The sequence below is a fragment of the Nesoenas mayeri genome (genome assembly GCF_963082525.1).
Source record: "Nesoenas mayeri genome assembly, chromosome: 16".
In the NCBI taxonomy this organism is placed as follows: Eukaryota; Metazoa; Chordata; class Aves; order Columbiformes; family Columbidae; genus Nesoenas; species Nesoenas mayeri.
The window spans coordinates 14,094,538-14,117,642 of record NC_137562.1 but is presented as its reverse complement, the minus strand read 5'-3'; the positions used below and the strand labels follow the sequence as shown (position 1 = coordinate 14,117,642).

Genomic DNA, 23,105 nt, shown 5'->3' with positions numbered 1-23,105 from the left:
GCTTCAGAGACTTTTGTTAAAATGTGGGTTTGTAAGCTCTTGCAATAAGTAGCACTGCTCAGTGAATCACAGCAGATTAGATCTTGTCTTTATGGCCTTCTGGGTAATAGCACACTTACAGGACTGTTTTACTCGGCTCACTGCTTTCCCAGGGATGTATTAACATCATTGCCTCTCTGTGAAAACCTAGATCTTACTGCCAGCCCCAACATCTGCTGTTCTTACATTTGCAAACCAAAACTGCAGATGAGGTTTAATCTGTTTGTGGAGAGGAGATGCAAGAGAGCTCTAAGCTCCGCCATGCTTGAAACCCCAGCTTTTCAGGGTTCCCTGCAATCTGCAATGCTGATACGTTTGTTGGAGTCAAGGAAAAGCTGAGGGATGGATTTGGTGTCCGTGTGACCACAGAATTCCATTGTTGCTGGTGGAAAGATGCGCTGCAGCTGCACAGATGTGCCGTGCATGAGGGATCTGCCCTCCTTTCTGTTATATCAGCAGCATCCACAAGCTTTGCACCTGCACTTTGGATATAAAAGCTGTAAACACAAAGACAGTTGTGGAAATGCGATGTTTTTCTTCCTGGGGCAAGGGCAGGTAGTCGGCCGTTTATGTGCTGAAGCAAAATGATTTGAATTTCCTTTAGATATTGAGGCTGTCAAAGTACATCAGCAAGTGGGGGTTGGGGGGGATGTTCAGCTCTTGTGGGCTGAGCTGAACCCATCGCACAGAAAACATCCAGGAGCTCTATGGGACCTTTGGTTCTATTCTGTTTCTCCCCATCTTCTCCAGCTTTAGAGCCATTACATTATAAGAGAATAAAAACTCTTAGATAAGGGAATAAAGACATAGGATTATGTTTTACTTTGACTTACAGGAGAGTTCTCCTTTTCCTTTCTTTTCTCCCTTTACCAAACATAATATTACAGAAGTTCTGCACTCACAGGGGTGCTGGTGCTGCTTTAGACACATCCTCCCGTCTGCAGTGGAGCTCTACCATCTTCCCACTTAAAATCTTGTGATGGTCCATTAAAAACTACTGGGTTGATGACAAAAGACAGTAGAGAAATTGGCTTCATTTCCTTCATGCTCTGAGTACCATATGCTTTGGGCTAGAGGACTGTGAATTAATCGGAGAATTTTGTGGTAGAAAGAGCGAACAACGGAGATTAACGGAGCTCTTGGCTGAAACGCAGGTGGAACGCGCTTCTTGGCCATGGACAAGGATAATGCACAAAATATAAAGAACCCACATGTCAGTGTTGGATTTAAAACAGAAGTCTTTTGTTTTCCAAGAATTTTTATTCCACGGTTTCTTCGGTAGTGTCTAAACTCTTGCTTGTCTGCGTAATGTCTGATACGTGATGGTGAGCGGGTGGGATATATCACCCAGTTCTCAAGGCACAGCCCAGGATCAGTGGGAACACAAAGGGGAGGACGGTGTGTCTGGGGAGGGCAGATAATCCTTTTGTACCAGAACTGAATAATTTCAAAGATGTCTATATTTCTCCTTTGACTACATGGGGAACCTTGACAGCCAGTTTAGACTAGCTACGTAATATTTGGATGGCGAAAGTTGTGTGAGATTAATCCAGTGCTGGTGTCAAAATGAGCTGTAGAAAAATTACAGTGATATTTCAGATGATCACTAATGGGAATTTTGACAGAAGTTTGAAACTATAACATTTTTTTGTGCTAAAATGGGAGCACAGAGCTTCTCAGTGAAATTCTTGCCATTTTTAAAATCTGTTCTAAGATCAATTTTCAGTTGAAATCATCTTCATACAAATTTAGAACACAGCTAATTTTCATACTGACTATAGTAAACAGGGAGAAATAAAATCATTTATACATTTGTTAAAGCTTATTTCCATTTTTTTGCAGTCCTGAATCTTAACAGACGTGCAATTTGTCTTCTGTTTCTACCTTCTTTTTTAAAGTTTCTGATAACCCATTTGAAACACACGGGGATATGATGTCTGATAAATTTAAAGAAAAGTTGAAGAATACTTTCATTTCACTGTGCCAAATACGTAGCCTTCTGGCTAGTGTAGTGTGGAGGAAAGGGTGCAGAAACAAGAGTAAATTCAGACTATTGGGAGAAGATATAACGAAGGGATTTGCTGTTCTTTACATACTTTAAAGTCTATAGACCAAAAATACTACGTATGAGGTCATTACTGTTAGTAGCATAATAAGTTGCATTAGTATTTGCCCCCTTCTATTACAAACAAACCCCAAACCCAAACTAAATCAATTCCAAAGTCTGAGGGGAAAAAAGGGGTTTACAGACTGTGCTCCTAAACCTGTGAACAAGATTAAAGACACTTTTAAGATGTCATTAATATTTTGTGTGCTTACAATATATACAGAATTTTTTGCTTCTGCACTGTTCAGACTCTTAAGAGCAACAAGTCTCTCTCAGGAATTGATTTATTTTTGTAAAATGTGCAATGACATATTGTGGATTCTGTCCTCCTAAAGCAAAGTTCAACTAAAAGTGGTTCTCATTTGGTCCCAAAATATAATTGGACCTAAACCTGAATGTCTCCTTTTTTTAGAAATTTAATTCATTTCCGCTGGTCACTTTTTCATCCATGACTGTTTTTCTCAGATAGAATAACCGTATTTGGCTTAAAGGGTAAGGAAATAATTTTTAGAGCTAAAGAGCATCTTTTCTTTATCCATAATTGTCTTAAATGCAAAGACGTGTTCTGCAGTCTCCTCCTCAGGTCCTTCACGTCCAGCTCCCCCAGGAGATATTCATCCTGCCCATTTCAAGTTTTTAACTAAACAGTGGCTCAAAGTGCTGAAACTTAATTTGGGGGTTTGGCTCTATTAAATGAAGAGGGGCACGTTCTTCCTTGAGGGCTATTGAGAGCACTTCAGGTACAGCACCATGGATAGACAGTGTCTTTGTTTCACTTAATAAAATCAACCTGAGACTCTTTCCCACCTGCCACTGGTGTAATTTTTGGTCTCATCACTTTTTGGTTCTATTCTTGCAGTAAGGTAAGACTTCGATAACATTATATTATTGTAGCATCACAAGAGGAGTTAGTAAATGTTCCCCTCCCAACCGTTAGCTCCAGGGTTTTTTCCCTTTGCTTTTGTTCTCTGTGATTCTTAACTAGCTTAGTTTGCTGCCTTGAATCACAAGTGTGAAATTGTCTACGGGAGATGTTGTGTATTTCATCTAGATGTCTGGTTTAATCAGCTCTTTATCTGTCTTTGCCAATTGCTCTAAGTATAAATTCTTTTGTTGTCTGTCTAACCACATGATTTACTGCAACTCCTAGTGCGGTTGCCTTGAGCGCAGGTAATTGTCTGGAGTTGGGAACAACATCAGCACTCTGAGAATTATACCTACTTCCTTTGTGGCTACAAAGGTTATATTTATTAATACAAATATAACGGAGCTTTTGATGGATTCGCCCGCGTAACCTTTTTTGAATGCAATTATGGGGCTTGATAAATACAGCAATGTGGTTGTATTTTTGACTGTGAAAATCTCACCCAAAGAACAAATGGTCTATGAGAGTCATTGCTTTATATAACCAAATAAATATTTCATACATATATATCCAGCTCTTGGTTTTCAAAACTGCATGCATATCTGTCTTCACAGTTATCTGATTCTACATTTAATTAAGTGATGACTAAAACCCTTTTTGAGTTACTGCAGAATCATACCTCGTATTTTTATGTTTCATTGCTATGATTCTTTTTAATTGAATGTAAATCATGCTTGGGCCCATATTTTGCAAAGTGCTTCTAAACACTAATGCCTTGCTGGCTGAGAGCTAGGGTCTACAGAGCTGGTAGAGAGGAAATAAACTTAATGGACTCTATACTTCTTAAAAAAACACCTTTAAAAAGCGAGCCCAGCATGGCCAGCAGTGACCCCAGTAACCCAGTAGCCTTTGCTGAGCAACCGGCCCTTAGATGGCGGTTCTGCAAATAACTGCACAGCAGTGCTGGGGTTGCCAGAGCAGATCACATCACCAGTCCTGCTCGCAGAGCGTCTCCTCTGACAGGGCCCAGCATCAGCTGTTCCAGAGGAAGATCAAAACATTCCCCTGGTAGGAAATCATGACATGATCTGCCCTCTGGGGTGGTTCCTTTCTGCGTCTGATCTGCAGAGGATGCTGGGACATGAAGAGATTGATATCTGTTATTTTATTGCCTTATCTAAAGTAACTTTGAAAGTCCTCAAAAACATTAATATTTCTAATATATTTTTTTTTTATCCCTGGCTTGGTGCCATTTTGCTGCTGTGAGTTCTGTGGGTTATATAAAGGAGCATTGCTCTGATTTTCCTTGGTATTTCCTTTCAGGTTTCTGGGTTGCCCCATTTCTTGTTTGCAGGATTTCACTTGCCATTTTACCCACCCTGATCCTTTATACCTCTGTCGTGACCTATTTATCTTTATCCTGATCTTGACAGTTTTAGCTCTTGCCTCAGTTTCCATAGATCAGATGAAGCCAGGGAGGCTGTTACTTCCAAGCGTGAAATAACTTTTCTAATGGAGATACATCTTGCAAAGGTCTGTCCTGAGACCCCCAGATCAAGCAACATTTGTGTCTAAAAGCTCTATAAGGGTTATGGTGACAGCAGCGAAATTAACAAACCCGAAGTCTCAATGAAGGCTAACCTAAGGATCTAAATGTTACATCTTAAAATAAAAGGCTTGTAGGAACAGAAATATCTCTGATATGATTTCATTTTTTATTATTGCAAGTATTCAATTGCCCACTTGCAGGAATCGGCAGGTAAAATGAAGCACTTACAAAGTCCTCTTTATCGTTACTGTCACTTTTTTTTCTTTCCTTCTTTCAGATGATCACTCAAGAGTGAGATTGCAGCTGCTGGATGGGGACCCTCACTCCGACTACATAAACGCCAATTACATAGACGTAAGGCTCCGGGACATTCCTGCTATGACAAATACTCCTGCTGACAAATCTGCTTTTGAATTCAGTGCATCTTATATAGGGACAGACTGTTGATCCGATACGGATGACAGTTGAGTGTTATACAAACAGTGTGTTGTGACAGGGAGAAGGTTCTCAGTCTCCAGTTTATTCTGTCTGACCAAACTGGACAGATGGAGATTTCCTATGTTTGACATATCCACAGACATAAGTGGAATGTGGGCTAAATGAGGAAATCAATATCAGCCCCTTGCAACAGCATTAGTAGATATGTGGGACTTACTGACTTCTTACAAAGTCACAGTGCAGAAGGCATGTAAATAGACTGACAGATTATTTTTTTTTAGTGGTATAAAATAACCTTTGAAAAGCAACTTCCCTCACACACACAGAATGATCAAGTGAACATGCATATCTTGTATGCATCTCCTGAATCTATAGGAACATGACAACATTCAGCAGAGTTTCTTTACGGGATGAAAAATACACCTGATAACATTACAGAAGACTGATATGCAGCATTTTCATACAGAGGCAAACGCACACCTTTCTTCTTTTTCAAACAAGGTGCAATTTTTGCCTATTAGTTTTCAGAGTTGCCCACAGGAGAGAGTGAAAACTGCCCCACTCCTGTTTTCTCTTTAGCATGATGAGATCTTGTTATTCAGCCTGAGTGAGATACCCCCACTTAAAATCTCCCAGAGCAACCTAGTTGCAGGTCTTCACTCATTCAATAACCAGTGTTAGTACACTGGTAAGTGTGCAGCAGTTGTTGGTACCTGGAAGGTATAAAAAAAGATGCTGTTGTGCTTTGTCTGAACTCTCATCTCACAGACTGTCACGTATTTTGTTTTTATTTTTATTCCAGGGATACCACCGGCCTCGCCATTACATTGCGACTCAAGGCAAGTTCATTCTTGTATGTCTAAATATTTGTAAAAGCTCTGCTGTTTTAAAGAGTTTTTTATAGGGTGACACCTTCTGTTTTGAGGAATGTCTGAAAACTTGGTCTAGAAGCACGAAAAGGATGTTCCAAGATCTTTAAGGCACTCAAATGCAAAACCTCACCTACAGGAATAAAAAGTGCTACAGACTTAGAGGTGGCAGTATGATATATAATGTGTCCTTTGTGCATGAAGTATGAGATTAGAATTAAAAGGGGCTTTACAGAGGTCGGGTTTACCTTCTGGAGTGAAATTGCTTGGGGAGGGCAGTTTGAATAAGCCTCTGATTGATGGACTTTTGGTAAGTGGGAACTAGTAGGAAATACACTTGAACACCACCTTCTGTAAGTTAGTTGATGAGTTTCCAGTGCCTTTTTGGGGAAAAAAAAGAAATAAAAAACAAAAGAATTCAGTGCTTAGGGCTGTTCACATTAGATGACGAACCTCCCTACTCCTGTTCTTTACAACACGTGCTCTTTTCCTGCATCACTGGCCAAACTCTTATGCCATGAGCCCTTCTACCATGATTCATCCTCAATGTTGTGCATTCCTTACCTGTAAACGTGATCTTCATAGAAATGACCCTCTTCTTAAATTCTGCTTTATTTTTTCCTCACTGGCTTGTTCCTATTGAAAGAGTAAAAACCCATATTAGAATGAAACTAATGTCTGGGGATGTACAGGCATAGGGAGTGCAGCAAGGTAGAGAATGTGGAGGATGGAGTGTGGCCAGAGTGGGTGAAAAAAGGAGTACAAGGGGAGGATTTTGTTTACAGTGTAGAAGAGATGAAGGAAATAAGGTCAGAGAAAGGCTCTGGTCTAATAAACCTCTTGTGAATACTGGCTGTTGAAACTTGATATTTTTCTCTCTGGGGAAATTCAGAAAAGGGCTAAATTCTGCATGTTTCCTTCCTCCTTCATAATTAATAAAGTGCGAAATAGAGGAATTTTAGTACTGCATCAGGTACAAAATTCAATACAGCCTTAATTACAGATTGACTATAGGGTGCATCCCTGTCCCATCACTTATGCATGATTAACTACTGGAACTATCTCCACTATTTACAATACAGATATCACCTCTCCAGGGTGCTAGAATCCTAAATATTTGCAAGGAAGGATGAGGTGTCTGATCTCTCAGAGAGCACAAGCCTGTTCTGTGTTTGTAACCCTGAATCACAGAAGGATGCTCCAAAAAGGAGAGCGGGATCCTGTGGGAACAGAGCAATGGCTGGGGAAGAGCAGAAAAGAGATGTTGGCATTTAACGCGCTCTCTTAAGATGTCCTGTTGTCTTTTCTCCTGCCCCAGGGCCAATGCAAGAGACAGTGAAGGATTTCTGGAGAATGATTTGGCAAGAGAACTCTGCAAGTGTTGTCATGGTCACCAACCTGGTGGAAGTGGGCAGGGTAAGGGAACCACTTTCCCAGCATAGAAACCCAAACCAGCACGGAGTGTAACATGGTGCTGCTGCTCAGGCGAGCTCAGCAAGTGAAATGCCTTTTGATTCCTGTAGTAAGGGAATGTATTAAGCTACTCTGGGTTTTTTCTCTAAATTGCTAGATTTTGTAATACTTAACTGCTTCCCTTTCAGACTAAAAAGGATCTTGTTCCTGGTGTAAGTCTCAGCTTTAGCAGAGTTACACAAATTTATGCCGGCTGAGAGGCTGTCTCCTCTTTCGGTACAGGAAGAAAAATGTACTTCTGTAATAGTTATTCTTTATCTGTATTATTTGAATACTTCTCTACCCACAAAAATCCAGAGGGGTGAGAACATGCCGCTGGTGTTCAGACTATCAAAAGAGCTCTTTAAATGACAGTTCAAAGCGTAGGGCTTCCAGTCACTTCAGAAGATCACTATTCCATGGTGGTTCCAGACTGTGCACAGCTGGATCCAGGACCACCCAGCAGCGCTGGCCTCCTCAACACCCACCACTTCAGTCTCTTGCACTCGGGTGAACCAGGGGTCCCTGTGTCAGCACAAGGCAATCACCAAAGCCCATGATGGGAGCAAACATGAATAGTTCAAAAGGCAAAGGCTGGACTTTGGGGTGGCTTTACCAAGCATATTCTTCTCATTCCTAGTGGTCTTTGGTTTAGAGATATTCTCAGCTGGAAACTGGAGCTCTTTTTTTGTCCTGGTGTTTGTCACCTTTCTTTGCTCGGGTACTAAGAAAAAACTAAATCATATTTTGCTCACAGCCATTAGTAATTCAGCTGCTTTGTATTTAATTTCCTTTAGATCTCATGGTTGAATGCCAGCTGGTTCTGTTCATTTATTGTTATTTATTCTATTTTGCCTTCTACTGACACTTTTGTTTGAAATAAAGGCCTCTGCGTTAAAAAAAAACAAGGCAACAAACCTACATTAATCATATTTAATATTTATGAAACCCCTTCTGATTATGACTTGAACTGGAACATGAAACCTGCTTCACAGTAGCTAATTGCTTCAGCTTTAAGGTGCCGTTCCACTCTTTCATGATAGAGCATTTAATAACTTGATAGTCTTTGTTAGCCTAAATATCCCTTCTAAAGCTTCACAGCTCTGGATTTAATTTCTACTATTAGTTTTGCACATGGTTTCTGGAAGTGGATAGGCTTCGAATATTTTTATGTGAGATTTCTTTCTTTAGCTGAGGCCTGTCACAGCTGGTAAAATGTCAAATTTGTGCCCACATCTGACAAGGAAAGCTTTAGAGTCAAACAAATTGAATGTATCAGCAAGTATCTCACAATCCCTATGAGTTGAAATTCTTTGGCTAAACAGAGAGAGTTCAGAATTACTGTAGTGATAGCAAGGGCATAGATTTTTCTCAAAGGGGATGGTGATAGTGACTGCCAGGTGTTCTGTAAAACTGAGATATGGTCAGTGTATGGGTGGAAATTTAAGGGAGACAATCCTAAAGAAGTATAGGTAAATGCATCCTTTTCGTTTATATTCAAAACAGAGGAAACACAAAAAAATCCTCACTGAAGCTTCTGTATATGGTAAAGGATTTTTTTATCTAATTTATACAGCTAATTTTGACAAGGTCTTTGCATCAGAAGAAAGCCCAATTTGCATGGGCTTCAGCTCGAAAGTGGAGTAAAATGTAGGTCAGCTCTGACTCAACTTGAGCTGGTTCCTCTCAATATTTTCTTTCTTTTCCCCGCAGGTAAAGTGTGTTCGATACTGGCCAGATGACACAGAGGTCTATGGAGATATTAAAGTCACATTAATTGAAACAGAACCATTGGCGGAGTATGTCATACGCACATTTACTGTACAAAAGGTAAGGAAATCTTCAGTCAGCTGAAATTTTGATACGGCATTTAATTTGCGTTCAGAAATGAGAACTCTGGGAAACATGCATAGTGCTCTTGGAGATGGGAGCTGTTACTATTTGGACAGGTTTCACTTCAGAAACCCAAATTTTTGATGAGATTCCGGTTTTGGACAGATGATTTTACATGAGCATCTTGATGTAGCCACAAAAGTAGAATCCACAGTGCATGAAGTTTAAATGCATCCAAAAGCCAGCAGATAGATGAGGGTATGCCAGGAATAATAACTGTCATGTTTTACAGTGGCAAATTGCTGATGAAAAAAAGTATCAGTTAAACTAGGTGCCAGGTAGGGTCTCCTTTCAACAGAAATAAAATTGTAATAAAGGCAAGAATATAAACATTATCCCAAAATTGTCAGGATTTGGAAGATATTTGTTATGTGTAATTAGAAATTGGAAGTCTAGGTATCAGAGTATTCCATGTCTGTCCAAATTACTCTCCAAACACCCAGTAAGTGGTTTTTAATGCTTTCAAAAAATTCCTGCTAAAGTAACTTCAGGCAAACTGGGAATATTGTTCCAGTTTTCTAATACATCAGCTCCATATTTCATTAAATCACTGAAAAAACTTGGTAAAAATGTTAATGCCAAAATCTGACAGGCTAAAGGACGTGCTGCTGGACTGCATGTAAACTTTTTCCAGGATAAAATGTCACAGCTAAGTGACACTTCTCTGTTATCCTTTGCAGGGCATATACAAGTGGTGTCAATTTTCATGTACCAATAACTTGGTCTCACCAGAAATACTGATTTCTGCCCTTTTGACCATCAGTTGTAATCTCAAATTGAGGTTTTTATGGCAGGAGGTGGCAGAAAATCTACCATTGCCTGGGGCATGCTCACCTTCTTGTTGTTCATTCCCCAGACTGTTGCTTCAACACCTCAAAAAGGGTTTAAGAGTGACTTCTTGGTGGTTTAAGAGTGACTTCTTGGAGTTTAAGAGTGACTTCTTGGTGGTTTATGGCAATAACACCAAAGGAGGCTGGAGAAGTGCAGCCATGGTGTGAAGTCACCCTGTAAAGTTGAGCTGGGTTTGAACTCAAAGGACCACAGTTTTGCATTGGGAGCTGGTAATCATCTTCATAATCCTCAGCTGTGTGTTACCCACTTCATTTTTAAATGGAGTTCAGCTTGAAATCTTTCAGAGTGAAAAGCAGGATAGGACACCTTCTTTCCTATAATGAGAGCTAAATGTTTGTTCTGCATGAGGGAAGAGAGCAGGGATCAGAATGTGCCGATGGCCGTCTGATGGGAGAAAAATAGAGGCTGTGTTGTCTCTTCAGAAAGGCTACCATGAGATCCGAGAGATTCGGCAGTTCCACTTCACCAGCTGGCCCGACCACGGGGTTCCTTGCTATGCCACGGGCCTCCTGGGCTTTGTCCGGCAAGTGAAGTTCCTCAATCCCCCAGAAGCCGGACCCATCGTTGTGCACTGCAGGTAAATCAGCTCTTCGAGCCTTCCCTCCATCAGCTTTTTTCCTTTTCTTCTTCTTCTCTGGCAATAACCAACTGCGTTTTGTTTGTTTAAGGGTACAATTTGTGGGCCTCATGAGGAAATGAAGTGGAGTTGGGTTTTCTTTTCTGAAGTGGCTGTTCTACAGCTTAGCTGGCATGAATTGGAGATGATATAAGTAGGTCAGAAAGGGCCATTCGAATGTAGAAGACTCTCCGGTGGCCTATACTCTCTTAAATATTCATAGCAGAGTTGGGAAAATGGTAAATATCTGGGACAGCCATTCCAGTTGTTATCTACAACAAGCCCCATGTGGCAGAAGGAGCGTTGACTACAAAAAGACCAGGAATTTTAAAGAAACCTTGCTTTTCTGTACCCACATGAGGGCTCTTCTGCACGTTCTTCTTCCAACTGAGCTGGCAGCCTCCCTATGCCAGGCACTGCATGAAACCGGGGCTCCTTATTTTAGCTCTCTTAATAGTTATCAGGTTTCTCTATCAATTTGTAGAGGGATTGTGGTGGATCGGATTAGTAAGTTATATAATTTGTGGTGAGGGTGGTACACTGTGAATCAGGAAGAGATGACAAACCTCAAAGAACTCTCTGTGTTAGTGAGTGTTGGACATAGGTAAGTGTCCTTTCCTCTGGTTTACAGTGATGGTTGCTTTTGTAACCCACCGCAATTAGGTAAACTCTCATTATTATATTATTTCCAATGCAAAGAGACATTTCTACAAAAATATAGTTTGGGTTTGTAGCAGCTACTTTTGCAGCTCATGCCACAGCCCAGTGCACTTGTTCTGTATAGGAGAGGTGGCTGGAGAACAAGGCTGAAAAACAGAGCTGGCTCCCCAAAATCTCATCCCTGATCAACCTACAGGCAATTACCTTTAAGTGCCATGCTCTGTCATCAGGAAGAGAGAGAGAATACATCTCACAACCACTTTTAAAAGAAAAATCAATTAAATCTTACCTTTTTAAAAGAGTTTTAGGTGGTTTTGTTGCTGGTTTTTTGTTTTTCTTTTTTGTTGTTGTTGTTTCAGCAAGCAATGAACCAGTTGTATAATGAAATACAGCTAAGCCCAAGGACCTGGCAGAAGAGAATTAGTTCAGAGCTCAGTGCTTGGATTTGGTACCTTGGTGCCATGACATGGGTCTGGCCCTGGAAGGAGTCTGAACCTGATTCGTTGTCACCAAGAAAGCAAGGAGAAATTTTTCATCCTTCACATTTTAATGAATAAATGCCATTTCCTCTCTGTTATTTATCTACTTTTGAATTTTAATGACTTGCTTTAAGTGGTAATTACCAAATTCTCCCTACCGATGCCTGGCTGGATAATATCACAGTTCGATATTTATGAAGTGCCAGGATCCTCTAAATATAGAAATGTTATAACTATTTGTTAAAATTCTGAAAAGCTGAGAGATAAAAGGAGAGGAAATGCCACTTATTCATTAGAATTCTGCAAATGAAAAATATCTTCTCTCTATTCAGCACTTGATTAATCTGGTCCATTAATTTATGGTCATTCATATCTCCTCGCTTTTGGCTCTGCCGGAGTTTTCGTGCAACTCGAGTTTCCCTGATTTGAGCTGAGTTTTCCTTCTTCCTTCGGAATAATGTGAAAAGACATTCTCCTCCCTCTATCCTTCACACCTAAACAGCTTGGATGATTTCCCAGAAGGGAAGGAGGGCTCAGTGACAACACAGTTTTGCAGGAGATGGCCCAATTCTCGCAAGCAGCGGGGGGCTCTAAACTGAAGGTTTTGAGTAGCCTCAAGCTCCTTTCTCTATAATTTTACAACCCACAACTTGAAATCACCTTCCTCAGGACCCAAACTCCTCTGGATTAAAAGGGGAAAAGAAATGGTTGAGGTGGAAGATGGAGCCTCTTTCCTCATTAAATGTGCACATGCTTTTTAAAGAGTCCCACAGCAAAAAATCTCTGGAGTTGTGTCTGCAACCTGGAGGCTGCTCTCCCACATCTTCTGGGATGAAAGGTGTGCGGGTGCATCAACCTGTAAAACCATGATGATTATTTTCATAACTCTTTGTTGATGTTCAAGAATACACAGCTTTTTTCCCCCCTGTTACCTGGGTCCGTTTCCCTTTCAAGAAATATTATTTCACCTCGTTCTCTTAAATCCCAAGCTAATTGAGCTACACACAAAAATCAGCCCAGCAGGGAGAGGGGAGCAGCCTCTAAAACAAGACAGCTGTGTCTGTGATGCAGTCATTTTCTCCTCCATAGAGCTCTGCATCTCTATGCTCCCTTGACCATGCAGACCCTCATGGATTTTTTTTCCTTCTAGTGCTGGGGCTGGGAGAACAGGGTGTTTTATTGCCATCGACATCATGCTTGACATGGCAGAGAACGAAGGTGTGGTGGATATATTTAACTGTGTGCGAGAGCTGCGATCCCAGAGGGTCAATTTGGTGCAGACAGAGGTAGGTGCCAGCAGGTCTCCTCTTACGATGCGCCGCGCTCCTGTCAGCTCCTCTGCTCAACATGAGCCCGGTAATTCATTAAGTCAACACTTGCTTCCGCTGTGATCTGATTATACAGAACTTTCCGTGGCTAAACACGACCAGATGTGCACCGAATCACATTCGCTGGCAGCTACTCACGGCGTCCAAGACAGGGGGGCAAACCTTGAAGTTTAGGTCTTAGCATTGCTGATTAATTTTATTCTCGCAGTAAAGAAAAAAAAAGAAAAAAGAAGAAAACAGCTCCTGAATCTTCTCATGATTCATTCATAAGTATACTGCAGACTTGAATAGTATGTAGTTTATATCACCTGCAAGCTAAACGAAACCTCCCTGATGGAGGCTTTGGGTGCTGATGAAGCAAGCTGCTCCATCACATTGCATCTAGAGGCTGCACAAACCTCTGTGGAGCTGTTCTCCTGTATGTATGTGCTTCAATGCTTTCCCAGGAACAGGACAATAGCTTGGAACAGAGAAAGACTTCTAACGTTTTGGGGCTTCTCATATTTAGTTCAGGGAAAGAACTTAACCCAGAATCCTGAGAGTCCAGGGGTTTTGAAGAGACAGATGGAGCAGAACTGTTAGTAAAGTTGTTTCTCTGGCTGGTGTTATCATGAGTGCAAAGCACAATCCATTCCTGACCATTGCCTTGTGATTTGGAACAGGAAAGGTTTACACCGTGATTTCCCTCCCAGCCCACCCCCATTTTGTCCCCGCGTTCCTGAGAGTGGTGGCTTCTCATTTGACTTGTAAATTGGGAAGGAAAACACGAGACCTCACATTCAATGATGGATGAAATATGTTCACAAAGCTGTCACATAGCACACTGTGTAATTTGTCTCCACATGAAACAGAGCCAAATATGCATATCAGGCATGATTTAAAAAAAAAAGAAAGCATATGATATTTCATGGTCTGTATCGAAAATATGATTTCAATATCTTATCCCTTCCTTGTGCAGGAGCAGTATGTATTTGTCCATGATGCCATTTTGGAAGCCTGTCTCTGTGGCAACACAGCCATTCCAGTTTGTGAATTCAGATCCATCTATTACAACATCAGCAGACTAGATCCACAGACCAACTCCAGCCAGATAAAAGATGAGTTTCAGGTAATTTCGCATGTCTTAGTCATTGCAGTTGGTGTATTGAAGGTGCTTAATCAATTACTGTGTCTTATTTAACAATTCCCAGCAGAGCAGAGAAGGGGGACACTTAGCCAAGGTCTGAATTCAGTTGGTTTTTGTTGTTTTATTACTGTATTAGGCAGAGATACGTTTCTGAGCGTGGACTTTTCAGCCTTCAGCAAGCAAAAAAATTCCCCATCACTTCAGCAGAGCAAGGGTACTAATTTTCACACATAATATTGTACTTCTCATTTTAACAAATAAGCTGTTGTTCATTTTCTTCTGTAATTTGTTCAGAAACGTTTATGCCGCAATGTCCCTTATTATCTGTTCTTGTGGCTCATATGCTGCTCCTGAGTCTTGACAATCAGCTTGTCGACGTCCTTCTGCACAAAGGAGAAATTGAGCTCAGCGACCATCACTTTCCTTATTACTAATTTTCATTTAACTGAATCTCAGTTCACTGTAGATGTTTTGCCAAGTACCCGGTGACGAGAACTGGAATGACATATGGTAAAACTCACAAATGCTGGTGTAATGTGATTTGCCTGGGGCAAGCAACAAAATGGGGCTCCTTCTACCTTTTTGCTGTCGCCGTTGCTTATCCCACCCCAATTAATGGGCTTGGGACAAAGGAGCAGTTTTAATTTGCGCGCAGTAACAAACACACCCTGCAGAACACTGAACTAAGTTTTCTAGTCTTATTCCCCATGTATCTTTAGGATTTTCAGCCAACACTGATGTATGGAAAAAACAATACTGTGGGAAATTTGGAGCTAGGTGAATCTGACAGAAAAGAGAGACCTCTGCTCGGTTTTAAGAGGCAATTCTTAGCAGTAACAAGATGGAGATTACTTTAATTGTAGAAAATGCCCAGCCCCTTTCCCAGCCAAGTATCTTTTCCAGCAAGAGAATGTCTTTTGGGAGCCCCAGTCTTAGCCAGATGCCTCTTTTCTTCCCTCTGTACGCAAAGGGAAAATGTGTGGTTTTTATCTGAAACCTTGCGGGGAATCGTCAGGGTTGGTACAGTGAGATAAAGAACGTGGCTCCCAACCGATGACAGTTCAATTAAAAAAAAGATGTGATTTTATCAAGTGATATCAGATCTGTGAAAGTGTTTCTGGTTCTGGATGCTTGGCGTGAAGGAGCCAAACCCTAACTTCATCAAATGCTGTTCTACTACTAAAATAAAAAGCTGCTGCTTGCTGGACTTTTGTCATGACATGAGGCAAGATTTGTCACCTATGTGCTTGTTCTTTTGAGCTCCATCGTACTTTGCATAAGAGATTCGCTCTCTGTCTAGTTGTAGAATTTATTTTTACAGGATTTTGGCTCAGAGCATTCTGTATCCTTAATAGTCTGGATTTAATGCAAGAAATTGTATCTTTTGCTACCATCTTTATGAACCAGTAACTCTAGATCTGTTGGTGCAGTTTGTATTGTTTGGGTCCCACTGGTCCTTAGGCAGGGATGGATGGATTTCTCATGCACTACACATTGTCTGAACATGCAATAGCTTGTTCTGGAGAGTTTTTCTAATCTGAATAAGTAAAAAAACCACACAAACAACAACAAAACAAAAACCAAGGGAGGGAGGGGAAGAGTGTAAAATAAACAAGAGTAAATAACTAACAAGTCAGCTGCCTAATATCTGCACTCTCAGAGAGACAAGATTTCATGTTGCTTTCTCAGCCAGTTTACCTGCTTTCCATCTCTAGACAAAGAGACTTTGATGTGGAACCTACACAGTTTAGAGCAACCAGATTATTTCACATTTTATACTTGGACGCACTGCTTTATCTTGGATTGTTTCACCTTTTTTTTTCTCCATTTATAACCCCTCTGTGGCAGAAGTCAAACCCTTTGTAAGAATTTTGGGCCACTGAATGTTTTCTGTTCCTCTGATGGCTGCAAAGGAATTCACTATATGACTGCATGACATGAGTGAAAGTAGAACAACATCAGTTAGCCACTGATCTACCATGACTTAAGTGACAGTGCTAAGATGTGTTCGCTTTGATTTGCTGTTTTTGATCCCTGCTGACCAACCTGGGCTGGTTTGTCAGGAGGCCTCTGCAATGGATAACACAAAATTAGATCTAAAGAAACATAGTCTGTCAAGCTATGGGAAAGACAGATAATGGTAAAAGACTGACAGCAGGACCCCAGGGATAAGGTATGGCTGTGTAAGAGGAGCATCCTATGTGTCACTCCAAAAGGAAAGTAGAAATCTAAATAATAAATGAAACAAATAGACTTAATTTTTTAAAAAAAGAAAACAAATTCTCTGAGGTTTTTATATGCATTGTTAAGGTAGATCAATAGTTTGACTGAAGAATTACAAGAGGATTTGAACCCTGTCTGACCAACAGGGTGAGCCAGGTCAATACTCAGTGTACTTCTGCACAGGATCCGTTTGAAAAGGGAGAAGGATGTGTGCTTGCTCCCTAGGGAGGGGAGAAACACGAGGAGGCTTCACTCCATGACCAGGTCAAAGCCGCAACTTGTACTTGTGACAGATATTTCCAAGCTCTAGGAAAGAACAGAAATGTTATCTAACTGCTGTGGGGGTTTAGAGCTGGAAATTATTGCTAAGTGTGTAGTGCCCTCAGTTTATGCTACAGTTTTCATAAGAGCGCCTCAGGACGATGTGCAAAATGCAATATAATATAACAGCAACAAGTTCCTCAGTGCTCCCTCTTTTTCATTCTCTGGGATATCAAAGATCTACTAGTCTAAATATCTTTAAAATAAACTTATTGTGCGGATGGCATCCTTTTTAGAAGTAACTTCAAAGACACTCAACCTGCTTCTGTCTTTCTTTGCCGCCTTCTCTGCCTCCTTCACAGACTCTCAATATTGTGACGCCGCGTGTTCGGCCGGAAGATTGCAGCATCGGCCTTTTGCCCAGGAACCACGACAAGAACCGCTGCATGGATGTGCTGCCCTTGGACCGGTGCTTGCCTTTCCTCATCTCTGTGGATGGTGAATCAAGTAACTACATCAATGCTGCACTCATGGATGTAAGCAATACTGCTCTGTCCCCACTCACAGAATCACAGAGTGGTTGGGGTTGGAAGGGACCTGTGGAGATGATCCAGTCCAGCCCACCTGCTAAAGCAGGTACCTCCAGAGTAGATTGGACAGGAATGTGTCCAGGCGGGTTTGAGTGTCTCCAGGGAAGGAGACTCCACAACCTCCCAGGGCAGCCTGGTCCAGGCTCTGGCACCTCAAAGTAGAAAAGGTTCTCCTCATGTTCAGATGGAACCTCCTGTGTTCCAGTCTGTGCCCATTTCACCTCACCCTGTCATTGGGCACCACTGAACAGAGTCTGGTCCATCCTTTTGACACCCACCCTGAGATATTGATAAACATTGGTGAGATCCCCTCTCAACTTCTCCAGCTGAACAGCCCCAGCTCTCTCAGTCTCTTCTCATCAGAAAGATGCTTCAGACCCCTTATCATTTTCATAGCCCACCGCTGGACTCCCTCCAGTAATTCCTTGTCCTTCTTAAACTGTGGAGCCCAACTCATTGTAGTCTGCATCAAGTTTATTAATTCTCAGGATACTTTTCTGGGAGAAAGCACCCAAAGCAAAAAACCTTTTTTTTTTTACCTGCAGTTTCTGGCACTGACATCTCCAAACTAGGCAAAAGGAGAGAGAAATGTGTCACCTAGACTATGATTATCACACTACTATTGTAGTTCTACCTTGGAAAATTTTTGACAAAGAAGTTCACGAGCGTGCAGTCAGAGGTTGTTTCGTAGAAAGGCAGATGGACAAAGAAGTGGTGGGACAACTCTTCCCATATGTTGGTTATCATATAACTTGGAAGAGGAATGTTTGCCAGGAGCTGCCAGGTCATCTCTTTGAAAAGAATAGTTTGCAGTGTGGAGCGAGAGATTTATCTCAGTTTATGCATTTAAGAATATGGGAGTACAGGGATCAGATGTGCAAAATACTTCAAGGCTGAAGGACATGAGTTAAGCTGACGTGAATCTGTCTGAGGGCAATTTCCCTTGCTTTGTTTATCGGCTAGAACGCCAGAGCACGGGTCATTTGGATAGGGTGAATTATGTTGACGTTTTCTTTTTGCTGTGGTGCTTAACTGCCTTTGGACAGAAATGTCTTTAAAGCCACTAATTACTGCAGCTGGATTTGTGTAAATATGATAGCGGGTGAAATGTCGTCATTTTTTTCCCTATCAATGTTGGGGTTGATCTTTTTAAATTTTGTCTGTTCTTTCGGTCTTTGGGGAGCAGTGATACTACTGCATTTGAGAGGTTAAGCCATATGGTTGTGGAATTAATTTTAGTTTCTTTTCAGAAAGATTGTGATGTTGTCATTGCAAATATGCCTAAGGACTGTTTTTTTTTTCTAATCTTTAAAGTGTGTTTTGTGCTTTGATAAATCTGCAGAAGCACAGTCTATTTTACTCTGGTTTCTTAGAGACTTGGGAATGGGTTTGCACATTTCAACCCTCATTATCTGAAATTACTTTTCTAATACTTGTATCCCTCCCCACAAAATTCCTGGTAATTGAAATTTCTGTGCAGAGGAATTTTTCACCCATGTCTTCTGTCCCTTTCTAGTAAACAGACCTTAGGACCTTTCCTTTGAGCATCATTCAAAAGCCATGTTTGCATCTGAAAAATGGTTTGTTAAGAAGAAAGGAGAAATACTGTCCCTCACCCTCCCCTAAAGCAACTGAACATATTCCTTAAGCAGAGGGACTTGAGCCACATGTCTGAGTCAAGCCATATAGAAGCTATGATTGGTTTAGATTTAATGTATGGGGCTCGGAGAAAGACCTGAGTCCATGTTGTGTCCCTGTCATCATCATTCCCCCAAGACCCTACACATGTTCTCTTACATGAGTAATTAACATCTCTGGGTCACCTTTCCTTTGAAAGAGGACAGTGAGACTGGTTCCTCACCTGTATCAAAGAAAACAGGTGGGGTGTATTTCTCTTAATGTCAAACCCACATGTATATCTTACCTTCAGCCAACAATTGAGCCAATTATGCAATCGGTGCAAAATGAAAAAACATAGCAGCAACAGTATGATGTTCTTAATTCTAATTAAGAGATAAGATTCACTATTTTATTTACCACTCTGGTGCCAACATTGTTCTGGTACAACACAGCTTTTCACCCATACTGGTGCTCCGGGGTTTGAAATACAGAGTAGAGAGAAAGAGAAAAATACATTCCACGCTGTTAGTTTTCCAAGAAGTCCTTTCATTTTCCTTCCCTCTCCTTCATGTCCTGTCACCCTCCTTGCATATGCACGCTCAGAATCACGGCCCAGCCGCCCCGTGAGCTGGTGCAGAGTGTGCACAGCATCATGTCCCCTCGGCTCTTCCACCCACAGCTCACTCATAGTGAGGAGAAAATGCAAACCCCTGCAATGGCCATCTGAATACTTTGGGGCTTCATTTATTTCTTTAAATACAAAATCTGTTTGGTTTTTGTTCGTTTTGGTTTGATTTTTTTTTTTTGCTTATTTATTTATTTTTAAACTCATAAATATTGTGCCTTTTGATTCAAGTCTGCTTCCCAGATGTACAGCAGAAAGGACTGTGCAGCTTGTAGGCTCATCTAAGCATTGCCTGCTGCGGCTGGAAACCGATCAAATGTTGAGCTTCGGCCCCTTTCATCTCGCAAACATTCATTAACACAGCCCCGCAGAGGTCAGGAGCACAGTTCCTCCCCTTCGTGCTTATGGAGATTGAGGTCAGAGGGATTTTTTGAGACGAAAGAATAGCATCAGAAATTAAATACCAATGTCAGAGGCTCTGGATATTGCCCCACAAGCTCTTAAAGGATGGCTGGGACCCAAATGTGCCACCTCTGCAGCGCCACCTCACCAGGGAGCGATAGCACGGGGGGGCTAATCCCTTCTGTGGTTCCTACCATTCATTGCCGCAAAAAGGGCAGCATTTGCTTCCAGCTGTTTTCTTTCCAATTATTAATATTACTGATACTAACAGTAGTAGTAATAGTAGAATTAGTATTATTTGCAGAGTCTCAAAATATAAATAATTGATTTCGGTAATCTCTGCTCTTGTGACACTTCTTTAATGAAATGTCTTCATTGGGAGCAAAAGAATCTCATTATGAGACATTCATTCATTGCAGAATGATAACAAGGAGAAGGATATGTGATTTGTATAATCTGGTTAAATGGCTGAGATTGCCTGGCCATAGCCTCCTGGGTATAATATTCGTCTGAATAAAAGTTGATTGAATTTTTTTCTTTTTTTTTTTTTTAACTAATCTTATTCTTTTGTTAGAGCCACAAGCAACCTGCTGCCTTTATTGTAACCCAACACCCTTTGCCCAACACCATAGCAGACTTTTGGAGGCTGGTATTTGATTATAACTGCTCCTCTGTGGTGATGCTGAATGAGATGGATGCAGCGCAGGTGAGTGATTTTTCATCGTTTCTGTCATGTAACCTTCTTACCAATTCAGATGGTTTTAAGAGCGTTTCTGCTGCCCTTTTCCTGTGCCCTCCCTCCCAAACCCAATAGATAAGTGAAAACAAACTGAAAAGTAGTAGGGAATGTTTTGGGGTACAATGAAAAATAAGTCCACGTGCTTGAGTTCTTCTAAGGTAGGTAATTCTTACTCCAGCCAACAGGGATGTCTAAAGATGATGGGTTTATGGGCCTAAGTCTTCCTCCCAAACCCACTTTCTTCTCCAGTGCAATTCCATGGTACTGAGTTTCTGGGGGACCACATGGTGCTGTGTATTTTCTTTTTCTTTCTAGTGTCATGTGCAGGTTGGATTCTTGGATACTAAGCACACCATTATTTTCAGGAGTTGAGCTTGCCGGAGGAGGAGTTGCTGCAGTTCCTCCTGTACAAGCATTTCCAGCCACCTTGCTGATGAGTGGCAGAAGATAACAGCTTTCAAAAAGGCATAATCATGCAATTTGTGTGAATAGTACATTTGGCATGGCTAATTCTCCCATTACAGCACTTGTTAAACAGGAGAGAGAACCCTCAAGTACCGAGTTGGTACTTCATGGATTAATTTGCCATTTGTCTCTTCTCTGTCTTCAAAATCTCACCGCACTTGAAGGCAGTGAGATGATTGGTCTCTGGTTTTGAAGGTAATGGAGAAGGCGATCACCTCCTTGGGTGAGGGGGTCTCCCTTTGGGGGTGAACGTGATGGGATTTCATTTCCAGCCGCAGTAAGAGCTTTACTCAGAGGTGGCATCTCTTGGTGACCCACAGAGTCCCACCATGGTGTGAGGAAATGGAGGTTCTGTGCATTTGCCACCTCCTGTTCGATTCACCCTGCCTGATTCTGCGTCTTGGCATGGAATCCAAAGGCAAATTTCCTATTTTCATTTTTTTCTGACACTTAAAAGAATACCACAGCTTTTTCTGGAAATGACATACTTTCTTACGCTTCGTTCTTAGAAAACACAAGCCTGTGAGCCTCAGCCAGTGTTATTCTTGTGTCTCTTTCTGCACAAGGCTTTACCTGCTTTGTGTTTTTTTGTTTTTCCCTAGCAAAATTCTGCTTTTATGAGGCAGTCTGTATGCACAAAGAAAGATCTGGCAATACCTGAAGTCACTTTGTCAGTTTTTCTAGCTCAACCAATGCCAAAACCACCCAGGCAGCACTGGGAGTTAAGGATGATTCTGAAGTTTGTCTCTTTCAAGGCGAGGTGTGACAGTTCGATCTCAGCTGTGACAGAGAGGTTTCGGAAGAGGGAGCTTAACGATGTTGTGCTTGCGCTGCCATTGTGTGACAATGCTGTAATTATCTGGCTGTTCATCCTTGCCTAATCCAAACGCTGTACCCAAAGCACTATGAAACTGTTAGTGTGCAGTTCCTTGCATATTGTGTGCCTGAGCAAGGGGGGTTGCTCATCTCCATGAGCAGAACACATATATAAAAATAGCTTTATAGAAGAGCTGGGCCTGAACTGCAGAAAGCAGATTTTTACATTAAGGAAAGGTTTAATCTTCTTTCTCTTTCCACTGCACCTTGAGGTTGTTTCCGAAAGCACCTGCTCAGCTCACATCTCCTCGTCTGTCGGGCAGATGCTTTGAGAGGAGATCTATGGGCTGCTTGAAAGTCTGAATGAAGAGTAAAGACCAGCTTCAGAAGAGGATGTGCTTATGTGGTCTTGCCTGGCTTGCCTAATCTTGAAAAACTAACAAGGGCAAAGATGCATACGATTGCATGAATATCCCACTCCATTTCAATCCCGTATGATCAAAGGAATAACAGGAATACAGAATTAATGCAGCGGAATGCACACACTTGATGTTATTACTAGCAATGATTGAACTTGAAAAGCTTGAGATCAAGTTCAAATGAGCATCTGGGGGTTTCAAAACTTCTGAGAAAATTACACTTGAAAATAGGAAGAAAGAAAAAAAAAACAGAAAGAAATACAGTCTCAGCAGAAACTGCTAATGAGATCTCATGCAAAATATTTTCTCGCCATGATCTATTTCCAGATGGATTTGAAATAACTTCGATTGTGATCTGTGTGGATAGGATTTTATTTTTGTACTTTCAATTCAGTAATATCAGCATAAGAACAAACACTTCCAACCTGCCTCACAAACTTCAGAGATGCAGTTGTAGTTCATCCTGGAACTGGAGTTGCTCTTGTTGCTCCTGGAGCAAACTCATTCTCCCTCCCCTGCTCACTGGTATTCAGAAAGCTACAAAGTTTGTCTTAAAGAACAAAGAAGTTCCACTTCGCTTGAATTAAGATTGATTTTCTTGCTGCGTGTCCTGTTCCCTCATTAACACCAAACCTCTGTGGTTCCTATTAATTTTACCTACAGATGCTAGTC

The 23,105-nt window shown here is 41.3% G+C and overlaps 1 protein-coding gene across 1 annotated transcript in view; it reads left to right on the top strand.

The window, feature by feature from the left end:
• Positions 1-23,105, top strand: part of PTPRT (protein tyrosine phosphatase receptor type T) — a gene marked incomplete at both ends in the record, with an annotated part of 367,619 nt that overhangs the window by 340,867 nt on the left and 3,647 nt on the right. The window contains 9 exon segments of the mRNA XM_080354355.1: positions 4,838-4,914; positions 5,801-5,837; positions 7,186-7,283; positions 9,033-9,149; positions 10,487-10,641; positions 12,970-13,105; positions 14,106-14,255; positions 17,120-17,293; positions 20,569-20,700. Of these exon segments, the coding sequence (XP_080210481.1) occupies positions 4,838-4,914; positions 5,801-5,837; positions 7,186-7,283; positions 9,033-9,149; positions 10,487-10,641; positions 12,970-13,105; positions 14,106-14,255; positions 17,120-17,293; positions 20,569-20,700 (1,076 nt within the window).